At 38.8% G+C, this 21,577-nt stretch overlaps 1 protein-coding gene across 9 annotated transcripts in view; it reads right to left on the reverse strand.

Annotated features, from left to right (window-relative positions):
* The window catches only part of DST (dystonin), a 364,879-nt gene that overhangs the window by 238,629 nt on the left and 104,673 nt on the right, over positions 1 to 21,577 (reverse strand). For all 9 annotated transcript variants that reach the window (XM_064597729.1, XM_064597726.1, XM_064597725.1 and 6 more), the window contains one exon: positions 19,569 to 19,630. In XM_064597729.1, coding sequence (XP_064453799.1) covers positions 19,569 to 19,630 — 62 coding nt within the window. The remainder of the gene's footprint in view (positions 1 to 19,568; positions 19,631 to 21,577) is intronic.

The following is a 21,577-nucleotide window of genomic DNA, read 5'->3' on the forward strand; positions in this document are numbered from 1 at the left end:
CAATTTCTGCAACAGAATTATACCTTCTCCAGGAAGAGTAAAACTTTCAAAGATACCCTTAATTTCTTCAAATGGATCACTTCCTAAATGACATTACAATTTTGCCAAATTTCCAGATTCCATCTATTTACCTAAGGCTGTGGACCACAAATACTCAACAGCTAGTCCTCCCGGCTGTTCGTGACCAGAGGAGAGGCTGCATTGCTGCATTTCTGTCTCATACTGAAGCCTAAAATCTAAGTATTAGTGATTTTCTCCCCCGCCTCAGTTCTGAGCATGCGCTCTCTCTCTTTTTTTTCTGAGTGCACACACACACTCTCTCTCTCTCCCCTCCGTGGAGCCTAACGCAGAGCTTGAACTCATGACCCTGAGATCAAGACCTGTGCTGAGATCAAGAGTCAGATGCTTAACCAACTGAGCCACCCAGGAGCCCCAGCACCCTTCCATTTAAATTAACAAATTTCACCAAGAGTAGGCTTAAGCCAAGTAACTCTAGCAAATCAGAGGCCACATTTCTCAAGGTGAACCACGGGACACAGCTGTGCGTATACTGCAAGACATACAGGTCCCAGTGCCTAAACAGTAGAGCTTCACTTCTAATCCCAAAGGCTAAGAGAATTTGAAAAGAAAGTCAGCTGAATATTTGAGGTCACATTCTCAAAACTGCCACTGTCCTATCTCTCTGCTTGTACTCATGATATTCCCTCTACCCCAAAAATGCTGCTCTTTTCCCACTCCTCTGGCTATCCTAATCTTACTTTTCCTTCAAGGTCAAGCTCTAATTCCACCCAAACTGAGAAGGCCTCTCTTCTGCACTCATATATTCCTTGGCTTATTCCAGAATACCAATCATTGTTTTCCCTACAGTTTTATGTACATAATATACTTAAATATAAACCTCTAAAAGAACAGGGCCCAGTCTTAGGTCCTCATTGTAAATGCGTCATGCTTTGTACAGTACTTTTCATATAGTAAATATTCAAAGAAGGTTTGTTCAATAAATAAAAGATTAGTCATTTGTATTTGCCTGTGAACATAGCCATGCCCTCAGCTGTGGGCCCCTGAATGCCTGCCCAGTTACAGGAAGAAAAGAAAAACTTGGAAAACAGATTCAAGAACTCCATCAAGCCACTTCCTAGCAAGGGATGTGTCTCTGCCCCGAGGGCCTCTCATGGCATCTCTGAGAGTTCATACTTGGCATCATGTCTTATCACACAGTTGAAGCTAAATAAATGCTGAATGACTAACACACAGAGGAGAAATGTCCATTTCGGCATGACAACTTTCTAAGTATTTTCCCATCTAAATTAGTTTGGTGTTCAGATAAATCAAATTTCAAGACTAAATAAAAATTAATCTTACAACAAAATGTTTTCAATAAAAATAGACATATAGGTCACTGAAACATAAAAGAAAGTCCTGAAAGAGACCTACATATTTATGGCTTTTGACAAAAGAACAAAAGCAATTCAGTGTTGAGTCTTTTCAAACTGATACTGGGAAATTCAATATCCACATGCAAAAGGAACCTTTTCCTCAAAATGGATCAGAGACCTAAGTGTAAGAGCTAAAACTATACAATCGTTGGATGAAAACATAAGAGTAAATCTTTGTGACCTTGGGTTAGGCAAAAATTACCTATATACAGCACCAAGAGCGTAAGTGGTCAAAGAAAACCCAATAACAAAAAGGACATATAACCCAGTTTAAAATAGGCAAAGATCTGAATAGACATTTTACCAAAGAAGATAACACAAATGGGCAGTAAGTGTATGAAAAGAGCCTCAACATCATTAGAGAAATACAAATCACTATCCTATGACATAGCATTTCACATCCATTAGGATAGCTAAAATCAAAAAGACAGTAATAACGAGAAAAGATTTAGAGAAATTAGAACCCTCACCATGGCTAGGGGAAATATAAAATGGTGCAACCACTCTGGAAAACAGTTTGGCATTCCCTAAAATGTTACACTGTGTTTACCATATGACCCAGCAATTCCATTCCTAAATAAATATCCAAGAGAAATGAAAATATATGTCCATACAAAGACTTGTATGTTCATGTTTACAGCAGCATTATTCATTAATAGCCAAAAAGCGGAAACAATCCAAATGCCACTCAACTGTTAGATGGACAAACAAAATGTGACATATCCACAGGATGGAAACACTACTTGCCAATAAAAAGGAATGAAGACACATGCTACAACATGGATGAACCTCAAACACATCGTGCTAACTGCAAGAAGCCATACCAAAGAACCCATACTATATGACTCTATTTTTGTGAAATATCCAGAAAATGTGAATCTTATTGAGAAAGAAAATATATCAGTGGCTGCCTAGGGCTGGAGACGGGGGTTTTGGGGCGGGGGGGGGGGGTGATGGAAATGTTATAAAATTTTGATAGTGGTAATAGCTGCATAATTCTGTAAATTTACTAAAAATCATTCAATTATACAATTAAAAACAATGAATTTTGTGTGTAAATATATCTCAAGAAAACCTGTTCTTAAATATATTTTAATCTTGGCACCTGGGTGGCTCAGTTGGTTAAGCATCTGCCTGGGATTGAGCCCCATGTCCAGCTCTCTGCTCAGTGGGGACCCTGCTTCTCCCTCTCCCTAAGGCTCCCCCTGCTTGTGCGCTCTCTCTCTGTGTCAAATAAATAAATAAAATCTTAAAATATATATATTTTAATCACACTCCCTTTGAGTTATTGAATGTCAGCAATGTTTGCGTGTGAGAAATGTTTACACTCATCACAATTCAACAAGAATTAATAATAGTGTGCAGAATATAGGGCAGGATATTAAGATTGTTCTAATACGTCAGCACACACAACTGAGATACATTTTTAAAAGATGCATGATCTGTACTTACTAAAAAACAGTTCTAAATATAATCACTTAATACTTAAACAAAAGGACTGATCATAATACTAATAAAGCTGGAAAAGCTGGCAATGCCAATTACTATAAAACCTTTACTCTAAACCAAAAAGGAGCTATATATTAAGAGAGCAAAAAGCAAATGCAATAGTCATAAAGGATTACCTACTAATCTAGTTAGGAAACCTCTAATTTGAGTGACAGAAGTAACATTTCATCTACTTTATATTATTTATTTTTTTAAGTAGGTTCCATGCCCAACAAGGGGCCTGAACTTGCAACCTTGAGATTTAGAGCTGTGTCCTCCACCCACTGAGCCAGCCAAGCACCCCATCATCTACTTTATATCAGCATTACTCACTGAACTTTTACCTCAAGTGGCATTTGCAATGGGGTACATCTTTCATGACAATCTTCACTCAAAGAGGATTATGACAAAAATAAAATTTTGCCTTAGTGAAGCAATATACTGATCTGGCCTTTTCAATACCATTTTGTAAATAAATCAAAGACAGACGCTCATTCAGAAAAGTAGCTGTGGTATAAAATTACATTCATAGAACCACAGTTGGCCTTACATATAGGAAAGGAAAGCTACTTTCATAAAATGGATTCATAGGAAACACAAGTGGCCATATTGAGGCCACTTTTAGGCAAACAGGCTTGAGTGATGGAATGTACAAAGGGCCCACAGCATCCCCCTAGCTGAATATGGACAGGCCCATGAGGCGACCTCACAATATCAACAGGCCCTAACTGACCAATGGGCTACTTACAACAAGGCAGAGTTACCAAAAAAAAGGAGAATTCCATACGTGGCCATACTTCCTCATCTTCCCCCTTTAAAAACAGCCTTCACCCATTGCCTCCTTGCAGACAGCCTGTCCTCTGCTGTCTTGCCCACCACTCCCTTGTAGTGTATTCAGTAAACTTCTATCTCCTTTGTTCTGCCTCAGGTGTATTCCTTTACCTCCCTCGCCACCAGCTTCTACGGGATCCTGGCCCCACATTTGGGGGGGGGACATCCAATCAAGAGACATCCCATTTAGACACCACACACATCTCACCACTAAATGAATATACACAAAACTTTACCCAAAATACATATAAAACCTTAGCCTCAGACAGAATCAAGAAACTTTTTCTACAAAAACCAGATAGTAAATATTTTTGTTTTAAGGGTCATATGACGTGACAACACATAAGTGAATCAACAGCTGGATTCAATACAATTTTTTATAAACACAAAATTTTGAATTTCATATAATTTTCATGTGTCCCAAAATATTATTCTTCTTTTGATTTGTTTTCAATTCTTTAAAAATGTAAAAAAAATTCTTACCTCATTAGCTGTACCAAAAAATAGGCTGGGGCCAGATTTGGCCCTGAGACTGTAGAGAGTTTGCAGACCTCTATGCCCTCCTCAACCAGGAGTTCCTGGCTGAGATGCAAATGCCCTTAGCACTAGCAGCCCATTAATCATTATCAGTCCTTCACTCTTGGAAAGGAGATGAATTATACAACAGCCTTCTCTTTTTATAGGCAATTAAGAGTGGAAAAGACGGTTTTTACAAAATAACATTATCTTGGTTCTTTCTAATAAAAGCAATAATGTGTCTTTGTAGGAAAACTGGATAAACAGTTAAGACTAAAGGAACTATCCTACAATGGAGAAGAAAAAAAAAAGGAAAAATAAATAAACAGGCAAACAGCTCAATATGTAATAAGGTGGGGAGGTGAAAAGGAAATAGACAATAAAAACAGAGTTGAGTTCTGTGGATAAGAGCAGCTCATGCTCTTACTGTATAACAGATTACCTGGTAGAATTCCTTTAACTCATTTTCTGCCTTCAACTCAAGAGTCTTAAAATTTTCAAATGGGAAAACTGAAAGAAAATATTCTAGAAAAACAAATGCATGACATAAAAATTGCATCACATAAAAACGAAATAAAGGAAATGGAAGTATCTGACAAGAGAAGTTTTTTTAAAAGGGACAAAAGAGTTTCTTCAGATATTTAAGAACTGCCATATATGGTTTCTATCATGGGGGGAGGGGCTGGACAAAGACAAGTGGGTGGGAGTTAACAGTGAGCAAATTTTAGCCAATGAAAGAAACAGCTCAGTTACAATTCAAGTGGACCAAAATTATAAGTTGCCCATAAATTAGAAAATCAGTGACCCATAAGAAAGGCTGTGAGAAAATATTCCTGCAATGACAACCAAATTAACTAGATCCTGTCCAAATCTGGGATTCTAATTAATACAAAATTAATTTATTTGCTTAAAAGCAGTCACTTTAAAACTCTGCTGCAGGATTTCCCAAAGGGATGTTAATAGATACTCTTTGCTAAAAAGAATCCATGACCAAGTGAATTTGTGAAACACTGAATTAAATGGGTTCTTTATTACAGAAGTTCTCAGTCTTTAATATGCTAATGTATACCGTAAATCTCTTCAACTAGGGAATGCTGCTTTCCAAACTCTACTGGCAATGGAAACTTTTTTTTTTCCACCAGGACGTCTCACAACACCATCACACTGGTGTTCCTGGGGACCTAATTTGCAAAATGCTGCTCCTCTGCAAAAAAAAGTATGTTTTTAGTTCATCTGGTCAACTCTGGAAAATTAATTTTTAAAATTCAGCAAGAAAAGTATTAATCAGAAGCTGAGAAGACAAAAGTTTGGAATTTAATAACCTGGATTAAACATTAAAATTGCTCTACTAAATACAATGCTCAGTGTTAAAAAGAAAACCGATGGAGTCACTTATGCCAGGCCAAGTCACAGAACTGGGCCTTTAATACCTAACCTAATTGCAGTTTCAACCTGCCCCACAAATGAAATTTTAACTTATCAGGCATTTTCTGGTCAGCACCAACAAGGTAATCTATCACAAGGGCCCTCTCTATCCCCCCCAAAGGAAGATGAGGTAATCTATACCTTATAAGACCCTCCCACACACACTTTTCTCCCTAAGGGAAAGTGACCTTGCCTGGAACACTATTTTCTTTTCTTTTGCTAATAATTTCCTTGCCCCACTCTCCTTCCTATAAAAACTTTCCATTTTATACAATTCCTCAGAACTCCCCTCTACTTGCTACATGGGAAGCTGCCAATTCATGAACTGCTTAATAAAGCCAATTAGATCTTCAAATTTAATCAGTTGAATTTTTCTTCCTTAACATCAGTAAAATCTAAGTGTCCCCAAACATGGCTTCTTACATTTAAGTTTGTATAAAAGTTAAATGTTTAAAACATTTAGGACTGTGAAAATTAATATAAGGAAACCTCATGAAAATGGAGTTGAGAGACCAAAAAGGGGAGCTGTCACACCCTAATACTCAGGATCAACTGCAGACCCAACGGGAAGAGATACACTTCTCCAGTCAATACTGCTTTAGCTACTGCTTCACTACCCCAGCCTGAGGAAGAAAAGGTTTCCTCTTCCCACAGCAACAAGCAACAGCCAGCCAATGAGAAACTGTCACAACTCAGCCAATGAAAAGCCACTGTGCTTGGAACTCCCAGTTTATTCCAAGGGACTCTGTAACAACCCCACCAACTCCCTCCTCTCCACTATGAAATAGTGTTCCTCTCCTTCGTTCTCTGGACTTGCCCAGGGTTTTGCCTGTGGTTTTTTATGTGGCTTGCTTATACCATACCGCAAGTCTCTGGTATTCCTCAAAAAACCCATTTTTGCTGGTAAAATAACTGGAAGTTTTATTTTTTAAGATTTAAGAGGAACAATAGCTAATTGTGAAATAAAAGGATAGGACCAAAACTCATGAACTCAGGACAACAGATCTGTAAGAAACATTCCTACTTTTAGAACTTGTCAGGGCAACTATATTGTGTCTTTCTGGTATAACTGGAACTACATCTAAGAAATGGGATTTATATACTGTTCTTCAAGAATTGAGTAAGTAGTACTGCTTTCTGGAGATGTAACATCCTGGGGGACTTTGGTTTGTTTGTTTAAGAACTACTAGAGAGCTGCTAATGCTCTTACAGAAGACTTCAGCGCCAAATTCTCTGCTCAAGCAAACACAAGCTGTGTTTGTGGCTCTTCGGGGCTGTCGCTCTGTGAAGTACTTTATCTAGGCAAACTCAACCAGCGATGTGATGGCTCACAAATCATAGAGTTAACTGCCAAACACTCTCAGCATCTCACCTCAAACTGTCATGCCCATGGAGGGAAAAAAAGGTGTTAGTGTGGGCGCTGGCCAGACAATGAAAAACACATTCCTTTATTTAGAATTCACCATTTAACTGGCATCCATTACCAGAATATTACTATAAAACCACTACAGCTGTACATTTTGGACAGTGTCCTCTTTGCAACATGCAGGCAACTGGAGGACTCAATCCCATAAAAATGCAAACATCGGGACCACATCTGTCATTGCTATGGAAGACAGGGCAAACTGGAAGCTTTTTCATGATCTTAAAGGTCTATAGATATAAAGAGAGCACTATTCTCTGTTTTACAGATGAGGCCAACAAAGGCTTAGAAAAAGTCAAGGTTACATCTCTAGTCAATAGTCAAGGGAAGATGTGAGTCCAAGCGACTCAGCCCAAAGTCTGTGCTCTCAACCGCCACACTATATGGGTTCTAAAGGGACAAAGTGACAAAGGATGCTATAAAAAGTAGGAATCGGTTAGAAAAACTACACACCAAGGCAGACTCCAGGCATGACCAACTTACTTCCATGCTGGCCTTCCTACCCCTAACTGACCTTTTGTCTTGAACCTGTCTGGAATCCACCAGAGATTTCCCTTCCAGCAGGATGGCCAGAGCGCTCTATCATTTATAGGCTGCAGTGAATCGGGTTCCCATCAGTCCTTCCTCCTAACCCTCGCTGAGACCAATTGACCTGGGCATCCAAGATGGAACATGAACACCCTGGAACACAGTGCTTTAGGAGGATACATACATGCACTGGGCCCTTGGATAAAAAAGAGGATTTTCTAAGGAATGAACAAAGATTCAGAGTGAGGTTTAATCTTAAACCTATTAAACTAAACTCTTTCTCCTCTAATGTATTCTGTCTCACTTGAGCTCTTAACATCTATAAAATAGGATATGCATAAGATAAGATCTAGTGGGCTAGCCTGAGAACAAGACCGCATTACAACATATTTCAGCTCTACAGGGAAATGCAGGCCTCCAAAAATGACTTATAAAAGTTCCCATTAAGATGTTAAGGACTCTGTACAGATACAGTATCAAAAACTGATCTTAAGGGCGCCTGGGTGGCTCAGTTGGTTAAGCGACTGCCTTCCGCTCAGGTCATGATCCTGGAGTCCCGGGATCGAGTCCCGCATCGGGATCCCTGCTCAGCGGGGAGTCTGCTTCTCCCTCATACCCTCCCCCCTCTCATGTGCTCTCTTTCTCATTCTCTCTCTCTCTCAAATAAATAAATAAAATCTTAAAAAAAAAAAAAAAAACTGATCTTAAAATGAATGCCATGGTCTCCCTAAATTTTATCTGAAAACCAGTAGTGTAATTCCACGAGAGTTTTATTAAATGACAAAGAAGAGTACCTGAACAGTTTTGATACGAAATTCCTGAAGCAAACATCAGTGTCAGATTAGCACCAAAAATAACAGTTCAGTGCCATCAGACATTTAATTTACTGCAGCATTTTTAAAAGTATGCAACAGCTGTCCCAGCTCTAACAATTTCCCTCTGAAGTCACCCCTCTTATCTTTTTTCACAAAACAGAAATTTCTTCTATATTACATTAAGATCAAATGACTCTAGTGTATGGAACAGTTTCCAAACCCCTAGGCAAGTCCAACTTGACCCACTGCTACCTCTGACACCCTGACCACTTTATCAAATTCTCTCCAATTCTCATCCCTCCTTGATTACTGGCTTCTATCTCCTTTGCTACTTGTCTTGCCCTGTCAGCCCCTTTTTAAAGCTAGTTTCTGAATTCTTCCTCAGATTTGCAGTTACAGCAAACCCTGACTAGGGCCTGGAAACAGGGTTTTCTATTTGATTCTGTGGAAAGGAATATCTGAGACCTACAGAGAAATCGAACTACATCTGCGTGATGGGTTCAGGACACACAACCCCAAAATACAGCACCTTGGTATACTGAATATTTTAACCTGAAGGGATTTGAAAAACAACAAGTGCTGGAAGGATTCTCTGACTCCCCATACCTCCTTCTCCCCAAAGGAGAGAAGGTCATAAGACCTTCACGTGAGAGGTGCCCTCCCTGTACATGGAAGAAAAGAGCATCCTTATCTCTAAAGACAAAGGGACACTGAAAAAAACTGAACAAATAAGCCTTGCTAAGCTTCCCTTCAGCTTATTATCCTTAGCTCATACCCTTTTGTCCTATGACATTTTTCTATGACTTTCCACTCTTCATCAAATCTCATATAAAAACACTCAGGTTTAACCATTTCTTCTGGTCTTCATTTCCTTATGAAGGCTTCTGTTTCCCAAAACTTTTATTTCCTCTTGTTAATCTGTTTTCTGTTATAGAGTCCAACTAAGAGCCTAGAAGGATAAAAGGAAAAGGGTTTTTTCCCTCCCCTACATAAAATAAGACCAGAGAATCTACTAATTTTATTAATATATTAGAGAATTCCCAAGGTATCTAGCTCCAGCCAGTATTCTTAACTAATGAAAATAGTAGATAAGTAGAGCAAAGCTAATTAGTAATTTTAGATAAATTAATCTCACCTATGAATATGGGTAAACTTCCTACCTAGCCACAAGTAGAAAAACTGAATTACACAGAGGAAATAACACGAAAAGGGACCAGAACATGGAAAGTCTGGCCCTGCTAATCATGACCTATAATGAAATGGATCTTTTTAGCTTTAAAAGGAAGCTAAAAGGAAAGAAGTCATTATGAATTTATTTTTCCTCTGGGTAACTTTTATCTCATTCCTCCCAAAGCAATCCTTTCACTTCCCCCACCATAGTAGTTGTAGATCTATATTATAAACCAGGGGTGGGGGGGTTCATTTGGTTTTACATCATTCATTAAGCAACAAATTCCTTGGTATGGTCTGAGGCAAATAGTCGTGTATCAGACACTATGCTAGGTTCCGGGGATGCACTGTTTAATCAGACAGACACAGCTCTGTCCTCATGCAGCTTAGAGTCTAGTATCAAATAACAAACCAAGTCTTCTGCTTTAATCTACCTACTACAGATGCATATACTTCTTCTGATGTCAAGCAAGGCCTATACAATATGGTTTAAAATGTCAGCACCACTGATCCAAGTGTAATTTTTTTCTTCTTCAAAATGCCTTAGTCAATGCCCTTCCTCTAGCTAAAACAACTACCCTCAGGAATGCTGCTTGGCTTCTTTGTATACTTTTATCTATATTTCTAAATTCTTGTAAAATATATTGATTAGAGAAGAATGCAAATAAAAGTTTACAGTCATATAAAGAGGCCAAGCCATAACAGCAAAGACTTAAAGTATGTGGGGAAATGGCTAAGAGAAAAGTGGCAATGTAACTGGACATACTGTTTTTTTGCCCTACTCCTCTGTCTTCATTTTTTCTTGATCATTCTTTAATTCTGTGTCTTTCTCTTGTGGCATGATGTGGTGGTATGACATCGTTTTTCTGTAAAGCCAGAAGGAGCCAGGACTAAAAAGCTCAGTCCTGACACATTCTAGCTACGTCATGCTGGGCAGATAACTTAGCCTCCCTCAGACTCCGTTTCCTCACTGGTAAAAACAAGAGTTAAATCAGATCATGTATGTTATGTATCCAGCCCAGTTTCTGGCACATGGTTAGTATTCAATAAAAGGTAGCAGTAGTGATGGACTAATGATAATAATGAATAAAGAAATCAAAAAGAAGAAAAATTACAATTGATCACAAGATGGGAATTAAAATTAAAATCACCTGGTTAAATTACTGACTAAAATTTTGGTGTTCTTAATTTGAAAATGTAGTTCACTATATTCTCAACAAACACTAAAATCACGTGTAATTGCTTAAATGACTCTCATGGGAGGAAAAAAAGTTTGTCTTCTTGTCATAAAATAACTTTAAGTTCACAAGGTATTTTGCTATTAATTCATCTTCCATTCTATCCAAATAAACCCCTGATCTGTATTCTTAGAAATGTTAATGTCGTCAAAGTCTGTAAAATGATTGTAAAACTGTTCCCAGGGCAGATTAAAGAGACATGATAACTAAATTCAATACCTAAACATATACTGGATCCTGTCCTGGTATCCACAATATTTCGTTCCTTAACACCTGTGTATAAAATGTAAGACTATTCCTAAAATGCCAGTTATCTTATGTCACTCTTGTCCTCAAAAACTTTTAAAAACTCGTTGGCTAACCAATCCCATCTGTTTGTTACCTGGCTTCATCTTCTATCCATTTTCTACCCAACCTGATCTCCTTCCAGCAAATGCTAGCAATCCAGTACATCAGACTCACTGTGCCCCTCCCCGCCACACCATCCCCTCCTCTGCACCCAGCATAAGTCAACTTCCCTACCCTGGCATAGTCCCTGACTACTCAGAGCCCCCCAAGCATCCCAAATCTCATCTCTTAAAACCCTATTGTTTGCCATCCTTGGTACTTTACCCTAGGCTGTCCTGCTTAACCTTAACGGTTTAAATGTTTAATGGTTTTACATATATGTACTTAGTATCTCCAACAAAATAGCTGCATGGGGGCGCCTGGCTGGCTCCATTGGTAGAGCATGTGACTCTTGATTTCAGGGTCCTCAGTTCAAGCCTCACGTTGAGTATAGAGCTTACTTTAAAAAAAAAAAAGCTGCATGAAAACAGAGTAGCTCCTAAACTGTATTTCAAATACAGCCCTGATTATACTAAAGTTCAATAAAGCACTGTTGAAAGTAAACAGTGTTATTATGGACTTTTTTTTCTTGATGAGGAATTTATCACCAAGATATCATTATTCTTCATGATGAGAAGACATTCAGAATTTCTCAATCCCAAGCTACTGTTCATCTACATAGAGCCATTTTCATACTCTTCCATGTACCTCTTTTACTATCTTGAAACCAACTATTTCTTCACATTTTTAAATCCTGATTTGCTTCTAAATTCTACACAGTGGGCCTTTAAACCAGACATTTCCCCAAAAAGCTTTCAACCCTTCCTCTACTACATAAATTGTTATCTCTTATACCACAACAGAAATAACTTAAATGTCAAGTCGTATTTGTAGAGAAATCAGACCAATGTCCAAATGTCAAGCTCAGTTTCTCCTTCAGCTTTAATCACTCCACTCTAAAATCATCCTTAAGAATTCAGTGTAATCAACGCAGCAAAAGATCTGTACTGAGGCAGATTGGGATGCATTTTTCACTTCCTCCTTAGACTCCTTTTCCAATCTATGGAAAATTACATAATCTCTCTTAGCCTTATTTTCCACACAGTCCTAAAAATTACTAGGTGTATGACCTTGGGAAATTACAGAACCTTTCTGTCCATCAATTTTATCATCTGTAACTCTGGGATAAAATAAGACCAGTCCATAAGAGTAGTTGTGAGAATTAAATAAACTAAGACATGTGGGGCACCTGGGTAGCTCAGTCGGTTAAGCATCTGCCTTCAACTCAGGTCACGATCCTGGGGCCTGGGATCAAGCCCTACAGTGGGCTCCCTGCTCAGCAGGGAGCCTGCTGCTCCCTCTCCTTCTGAAAATGCCCCCTGCTTGTGCGCTCACTGGCTCTCTCTCTCAAATGAATAAATAAAATCTTTAAAAATTTTTTAAAATTAAAAATAAATTTAAAAAAATAAACTAAGACATGTGAGTGACAGATCCTGGCACATGGTTACCTCTCAAGTACTATTAGCAGCTGTTATTAATATTGGTATTAACACTGTAAAGTATCTAGCATATAGGCTCAATAAAAATAGCTACTATTTTCTAAACCATATTAAAATATTTTTTGGTTATATCAAATGAAACTGAAGGTTAACTGTAATATTTATCCATTTACCTACGACAGGGGTTCTCAAAATGTAACCTCAGCTTAGCAACTTCAGGATTTTATTAGAAACACAAATTCCTGGAACTTGTTAGAAATGGAAATTTTCAGGCTTCATCCCCAATCTAGTGAATCAGAAGCTCTTGGGGTAAGGCCCATAATCTTTTTTAACAAGTCCTCTAAGTGAGTCTGATGCAGCTAAACTTTAAGAACCACTCATATAAGCCAAAGGTCTTTAAAATACATATATTATTTGCAGATTTTAAGAACCAAAACACTGCCTTATACTCTCAGAAGATGAATTTTTCATTAGCCCTTTATGAAGTCATCTGTGCCCACAGATGTAAAACCACTCAAGAAGTATGCAATGGTCAAGAACACAGAGCGGATTAGAGCTTTTTCTCTACTCTCTAAAAGTTATCACTCTGTTCTCAGCTTGGGGATATACATTTCCTTCCATCCACCAAATCAGAAAATAAAGAACAGTGTGATTGATTCAGTGGAGCCATGACATTGTTGACTTTAAAATGTGGGCAAAGGATATCTATGCTATGAATAAAGGAAGCTTTCCAAAGACAAGATGGAACAGTCAGCTGGGTGTCTCCCATGTGGCAACCAAGCAGGTAACCGCCACACAGGGTGTGGGGTGCAATATTGAATCCAGGGCCCCTTCCTCTCCAAATCCATTTATGTATCAGTAAATTAAAATTCAGACCAAATATCCTATTATATAATGTTAAGGGATAAATTTACAGTATAGCAAACTGGTACAGAAGAATTTATTTCCATTATAATCTGCCAGTTAAATGGACCCAAGGCAAGGAAAGCCCATTAAATGGACTTCTTCAGACTCTAATGTTCTCCCAAAAAATTGTTCATCCCCTTAAATTAGTCCTCTTAAATACAGCCTCTCAGTCATGGTTCAAGTTCTAATTCTGGGTCTAAGTAAACAATTAAAAGAGAATTTTTTAATCTTTGGTAACTGTTGAAGTACTTCAGAAAACAAAGGGCTTCCTTCTTTCTTGTTTTCCCCAGAGTAAGGGAAAAGCTAAATCATAGGTACTTAAATCTTAGGTGCCATTTCTTATACTACCGTCTTGTTGATTTATAAATAGCAAGACAGAATTGCATGTGATCAGTAACAACAAAAACTAAATAATGATATAAGACGCTCTAGCTTATAAAGTTCCATAGGTAGAAGGGACATAAAAAAATATATACTGTAAATAATAAAAGACTGTCACCAATTTTATGTCTTAAAACAATTCTCTGGGTAAAATTTACCTAACTGAAGTCACGAACAATTTTGATAACAACCAGTTCATAGTTTTTAATACTATAATTAAAATTGTATACAATTTTATATAATTAAAAATGTATTATGCTAAAGAATAATACATAAATGTTACCAACACCAATAGTTTACCTAAATATCCAATTTGCAAGGTAAACAATCCAGTCTACTCAATGTGTGAAGAGACCTGCAGAGGGAACAGACCTGAATGTGTCAATTGGACTTTATTATTAAAAGTTTTCTGAAGAATGATGCATCCAAAGGAAAACACTCTTGCCAGAACAATCAGGTTAAGGACAGGCTTAGTCCTACAACTGAAATATGAGAACACTAATATTTAAATACATTTAGAAAAATGTCAAAGGCATCTGTTCACCCGCAAATATAAATTTTAATTAAGCAATCTGCTTATTTTAAATGAATGTAATTATAGCTCTGGTGAATATAAAATAAGGCTATATTATTTTTTTTTTAAGATTTTATTTATTTGACAGAGAGAGACACAGTGAGAGAGGGAACACAAGCAGGGGGAGTGGGAGAGGGAGAAGCAAGCTCCCCGCAGAGCAGGGAGCCCGATGTGGGGCTCGATCCCAGGACCCCGGGATCATGACCTGAGCCGAAGGCAGTCGCTTAACCGACTGAGCCACCCAGGCGCCCGGCTATATTATTTTTTTAATACAGTTTTTCTCCCCCCCAAAAATTCTACCCAAATATTGTAAGAAAAAAATGTTTATACATATGGATGTAATAGTAACTTAAGCAGTCATTTAAAAACTCCAATGTTTACTTTTCTCAGTCATATAAACTTTTAAAAATTGATCATGCCAAAATCATTCCCTAAGCACTGGTCTATGCTATTTTGCAGCTGCATAAACCAAAACTTCCTAAATCACAGGGAATAATTGGTGAGCAGTTAAAACTACAGGTAGAGAAAAGTAAACACAACCTCATAGCCAAGGGGAACCCACTGGCAGATCTGCAACCCGTCACAGTGCACAAGGAAACCAAACACTGGACACAGCCCCCCATTCTAATTCATATTCTCATCTCAGGCCTTGTACTGCAGTTCCACCAGTAAAGTTCTCCCTTCCGGTAAAGGAAGGCAGCAAATCGGAGGATGTGGAAGATGTCCTCCAGCTGTGAATCTAAGTGAAATTACAACTGAGGAGTAAAAATGGCCAATCTTTCAGAAGTATGGTAGGCCTTCGTTGATTCCCTTTCTGCAAGGAGAGTGTGTGGGAGAAGAGGAAAACAGAGGAATAAAAAAAACCTTGGGCCCCAAGGTCAATCCATAAATGACTGGGGAGCGGTGTATAGAGAGGAGAGGAGGGTATGGCTAACAGGATTACCTCAAATAAATAATTGTTCTTCAGTGTCCCAGTAGGACTCTACAGCAAGAAGGCAACAGGTCAATCTATTACCTCAACAGATTCTGAACCTAAATCCCAGCTTTTTCTACTAAAAGGGAAAGTACTGGGGCCCCTGGGTGGCTCAGTCGGTTGTCTGCCTTGGGCTCAGGTCAGGATCTCAGGGTCATGGGATGGAGGCCTGCGTCGAGCTCCCTACTTGCAGGAAACCTGCTTCTCCCTTTCCCCTCTGCTCGTGCTCCTCTTGCTATCTCTCTCTCTCTCCTTCTCAAATAAATAAAATCTTTTTTAAAAAAATAAATAAAAGGGAAAGTACTTGTGGTAAGAAAAGGGATTTGGACGAGGGAGGAGAAGTTCCAGAGGCAACTTACACATTGTGCCAATTAACATATTTTATGCTTAAATGGATTAACTCCTTTATATACTCACACTAACCTATCACTGCCACCATTTTACAGATGAGAGCCTAAGAAGGTTAAGGTCACACAAATAATAAACTGTAAAGCCTGGACACAACCCCCTGTCTGACCTCTTGTTACATCTTTGGCTCACATGCCACAGACTAACAACTTTGAAGGAACCATTCTTCTTTCAAAGATAATTTGCCGTAACTTAGCAAAATATTTAATTTAAAAAATGAAAAGAAAAAATTCAGCAAAGTCAAATCTGTTCTGGAACTAACCTCTCAATTGCCTCACTGCCCAAAGCAGCAGAACTACCAAGAACAGTTCCCCCTGGAGACAAAAGTGTGCTGGAGAGAACAGGGTAAAATAATTATATAATATTAAATTAAAATAAATAAAACAATAATTTAGAAAGGGCAAATTCGTAACAATTATTCCAGAAGGTGGGGAACACATCCCTAGCTGGGGTCAGCACTCCCCAGCAGCTGAACCAAGGGCAAAGTCTCCAGGCCCTAGACCCCAAGGCACAACTCCAGGGCTGTGTGAGAGCACCCTTAGTGCACAAGACAGCCATTTCTCCCCTCTTTGCCCCCTCTAACTTCCTCCCTCACCTCTTCTTCTCTCTCTTCTCCTAGAACTCCCCTATATACCTCCCCTTCCCCATGGTTTAAGGACTACTTGTGACTACAGTTAAAACTGATGAAACATAAAGAAGACACATAGGATTATCCAATTATCTAAATGATTTCATTCCCATTTTTTTCTCTCCTTACCCATTTTCATTTTATTGACTCATTTGTCATGGCCATCCTTTCCTATGATCCCATTTTATTAAAAACTCTTAAAATACCATACCTCTCATTCATTGAAAAGGAATATGGTAAGGCAAAAAAGACATGGGACCTGCTTCTCCCCTTTCCCTAATTCTCCCTCAAAAATGTTCAATATTTCAAGTGAAGAATATAAGAAAATCAATACAGAAAGAAATATTACTTTATAATATTAAAATTTTTTACTTAAAATTCACATACTCATATTTCCCACTAATGGGATTAGGACCAAATGGCCACCTAGAGCAAAGGTGTCCAGCATTTTTTTTTAGTGAGACAAAAGAGCCTGACTACATAGTGCAACATTCCTTTTACCATCACTTGAGTGAAACATGGAAAAGATGACATGAAGGCTGCCCTTTCTCTGGTTAACTAATAACAACACAAAACTTAACAGCCTGGTGCCTCTAAATGTTTTAGGATATTTATTTTTCTTCACTTGAGGATAAAGCTATAACTTCTAGACATAAAAGAATGAAAGATTAAAAAACTGTGTTCTCACATATTTGAGTTTTGTGCCAGAAATTTCAGGGCACAATTTTTAAGATTATAAGGGAAGACTACTTTGAGCTGATACTAGAGCAAAACAGAACAAGAATGTAAGCAACTGACCATGGGAGTTAGCCAAGACTGTACTGTCTAGCTTCCTCCCACTCCCTACAGTGACTCCTCATTTAATAAAGAGTTAACTGTAAATTCTGACACTGTAACATACTTCAGGAAACAAATAAGCCAATTTGATTACAAACCTAATCAGTTGGGCTGGTATCTATCTAATGGCTGTTGTGCATAAAATAACATATTTTCCCATTTCTTACTGTGTTGCAGCAGATAAACCTTAAATCTTGAGATTCGTCATTTTATCAAAAAAAAAAAAAAGTAGTCACACAGTCCAGGTAAATCAGGCTTTGAATGCTTGCTGTCTGACTCTGAAGGCTATCTGCATAAAATCACTAAATTAAACCACCTTGGGTAGTTGCTAGAAGAATTAAATGATTTAATGTATGCAATGTATATTACACACCGTGAGAATACTCTTGCCAAGCACTGTGATGGGCCCTAGAATAAATAATATAGACTTTGTCCTCAAGCAGCTGTAACAGTGTTTTGAAATTTTTAGCAAAAGAAGTCTCTCTCACTACCCACTTACTCAACCATTCAATTTATGAACTACTTGTAAGATGAATGGCCCAGTCCAACATGCCTGGCACACAGTACACCCCCAATAAATAGCCAGCGCTGTAGTCCCTATGCGGGTCATCCTCATTTGTGTTTCTACTTCTCTCTGGTGCCCACTGCCAACAGCTGTAATCTGATTACCAACCGCGAACCATAGCAGTTATGCTCCAGAAGACATGGGGCAACCCTCTGCGCCCACCAAAATGCCCACCCCAAGAGAGCCACACAGCTACAAAGATTGCTAGGGCATCAGCCACTAAAGGGGAACCTCTTCATCAAAAACTTTGCTTCCCTTGGATTCACCTCAGAAATGGGGAACTCCTGTCAGAGGCTTCAGCTCCAAAGTTCCATAACACAACCCTCACATCAGCCCATCTCTGCCCTGTCCTGTAGAAGAGTCCCACTCACAAAATGTGCATGATGAAACAAAAGCTTGGAAGAGAGCAGGTAAACTGCTGGAATCCTTCATTAGTATTCACAATATATTTCTTCACAAAATCATCATAAAGCAGAGTGTCTCAACCTTTTATCTCTTGCCAACACACCAAAGGATTCAGCTCCCAGCAGTACCAGAAACTCCCTACAGAAATGATTCTCAGTTGGAGAGTAGGTGACATGGCCTGTCTGATATACTAGAATTTGGGAAAAGGATTTTGTCAATGGGTAGTGAGAGAAGGGGGACTAAAACATCCCTTGGTGATTTTGATATGCCCCTTGAAATGAGAATCACTTTTATAGAAGGCTATTAGATGCTATTACTATTGGTACTACTTTGCTACATGATGCTTTAAATAGGATTTGTGAGTAGCTTAAGAATATAACCACACTTAAAATAATGTTTATTTCTGAGAAAATTCTTTCTAAGTCCCAAACAGCAGACTTAAAACGTTACCTGTTTCCATCTTTAGGACTATCCATATAGAGGGGGGGAAAGTGATTAATAGTTCATTGTGAAGTCATACAGGTGCTTTAGCTGAGACTTATAGAAGGGTTTCGGTGGGATCCAATAACTCCATGAAATTGTATGCAAATTTTATGTGCATGTTTATTTTTCTGGAGAGCTTATATCAGATCTTCAAAGTGTTCCAGAGCACACAAATAAATATTAATTTCAGAACCACGACTATTTACTACACAGAGAAATGTACACATAAGCACCAATATCTGAGTCATACCAAGTACAAGAAGTTAAAGAACTCTAGACTTCTGTCTCTATAATCCATCCTTATTCTCATGTAACCCTCTGCCATCCACATATATCTGATGCCAGAACTTGGTTTGAATCTTGAGAAAGAAAAAATCTTACTGAGAATTGAAGTTTTTCCATGCCCTAATACATAAATATTTACATACTTCTTAAACTGCTGAGATTTTTTTCAGAGTCCAATAATAATAGGTTTTAACTAATGTCACAGAATGCACTGTAATCACTGTGTACTTATCTTCTCACCTTCATCACCCCCCACAGGCCACACACCAGATAATTTTAGATAACTAAAATGCATGTCAAATGCTCTAGAATTTAAACTTTCAATTTGATACTGAAAAGCTATGCTTCAGAGCTATATGATCAATTCCTGCACAATAATTAAAAGTATGCTAAACAATTCCAAGATGTGAAAATAATATTAACTGACCTTCATGAGATGCTGATTTATCCATTTTGTAAACGTTTTCTTTTGAACTTTGTCCCGTTCATCTGGAAGGGGAAAAAAGATATAAAACAAAGTTGGTAAAATCTACAAAGAGGAGACTTTAATTGTGATTATGCATATAAACAAAAGTAAGGTATTCAAAAAAACATTGTTTAGTATATTTGGATTTTCCTGTTACACTTTGGCAACTTACAGCTATCTGTAAGAAAGTTAGAGAGCCATCTGTCAAACTGGTCTCTTCCTGGTGTTGTATTTACCAATGTTACTCCGTTAAACAAACCCCTCTGCGCATTCTGTTGCATAAACTCCATCACAACTACCATTACTAGGATGTTGTCTGACAAAAAACCTTACTAGCTTCAGGTGAGCCCTTGCACTGAACATCCCTAAGCACCTGACCACGTATTACATCCCATCTGGTCTTCCAACTAAAAGAGGGAAGGTAGGTAGTGTCATTCTCCTCTTTTGGAAGAAGAAACCAAGACTTAGAGGGGTTAAAACACTTGTCCACAACTATTTAGCAAAACATTTAATAGCTGTGATAAAAGGCAGGACTTACATTCAGGTCCTTTGGCTGAAGTAAACTCTGGTTTAATGACTAACCATGCTGCTGCTTTTCTAGACTCCCAGTTTTGAATTGTCTGGTAAAAAAGAAACATCCCAACTAGATCCTCACTACAGAGAGCTGATACTGCCCTGGTTACCACAGACATGGTACACAGAAGAATGAGGGAAGGCTTCTTATGATTTAAGGAGAAAGAGTACTAGAATGTTGTGGTTCATCACGTCATTATTTCAAAAGAAAACCATAACCTTCCAACATCTAGAACTGACATTCAAAACTTATACTACCTTCCTCCTCCCTGGTTCTAGGCAGCAATTCCCTACCTTCTTGTTTCCCTTATTCCTCCTTTCTGCTTCTAGGATAGTGATTTCTTCTTCCTTGGTGGTCTTCTTCCTTCCCTACCACAGTTTGAAATTTTCCATCCATTCCCTAGGGGTAGGCTATGTCTCACTCCCCCTCCTTCTTCATCCCTGAGTGCCCTTAAACTATTCTAATGGAAATGAAGTTCCTTTGAAAATGTTTGTTCTATTTATTAAAAGTATTTATGGACACTGTTAAGGAGATTGGATTCAGATAGCTGCATAGCAATACCCTAAACTCACCTTCTATAGACACACCAAATCTACAGCCACATGTGAATGAATTCCCTCTGATAAAGACCTGAAAACTAGCTGAACATCTCCTCCACAACAAAGAACAACAACAACAACAATAACAAAAACCCACAGTGAGACAGGTAGGAGAGGCAGAGACATGGTCTCACCAAAAACCTTACCCCAGGTGCAGTGACCCACAACAGGAAGGGATCTCACAAATGTGGAGCATCTACCTGAGGAGCAAGGTATTTGTGCCCCACATCAGGTATCACAACCCTTGGACCTGCACCAGAGAGATGGGCCCCCGAAACATCAGACTTCGAAAAACAACAGCACTTACTTCCAAGAGACCCAAAGGGCTGTGTGGGAAAGAGAATGTCCACTCTTAAAGGGCTCACACACAGACTCACTCACTCAGGGACCCAGCACAAAAGCAGCAGTTTAAAAAGCACCTAGACCACATGAGAAGGAGATTCATTAGCTAATCTTAAACCTTCTACTGGACGTGCAAGGGCACCACCACCCCCTTCTCCCACAGTCCCACTTCAGCCAGTAGGCAGCCTTGTACTGCCCCCAAGCCCTGGGCTGCCCTGGGTTGCCTCCAAGAACTACGAAGGTGGTGGGTTTGCCCCAGTCCTAGGCTCCGTGTGGACTCTACTAAAGCCAGTGGGCACACGCAGTCCACACAAGGGTGACACTTGAAGCCCTTGTCTCTGGTGGCCAGGGTGGACTGTGTTGCTGGACTCCATGGAACTGAAACAATAGAAGAGATAGTTCTTGGCAAGCTACCGCTCCCAGGGCACAGCACAAACATTAGACAGATACACCCC

This window comes from Mirounga angustirostris, unplaced genomic scaffold (assembly GCF_029215605.1).
Source record: "Mirounga angustirostris isolate CCGP_5_RB_7025 unplaced genomic scaffold, mMirAng1.0.hap1 SCAF_8, whole genome shotgun sequence".
NCBI lineage: Eukaryota > Metazoa > Chordata > Mammalia > Carnivora > Phocidae > Mirounga > Mirounga angustirostris.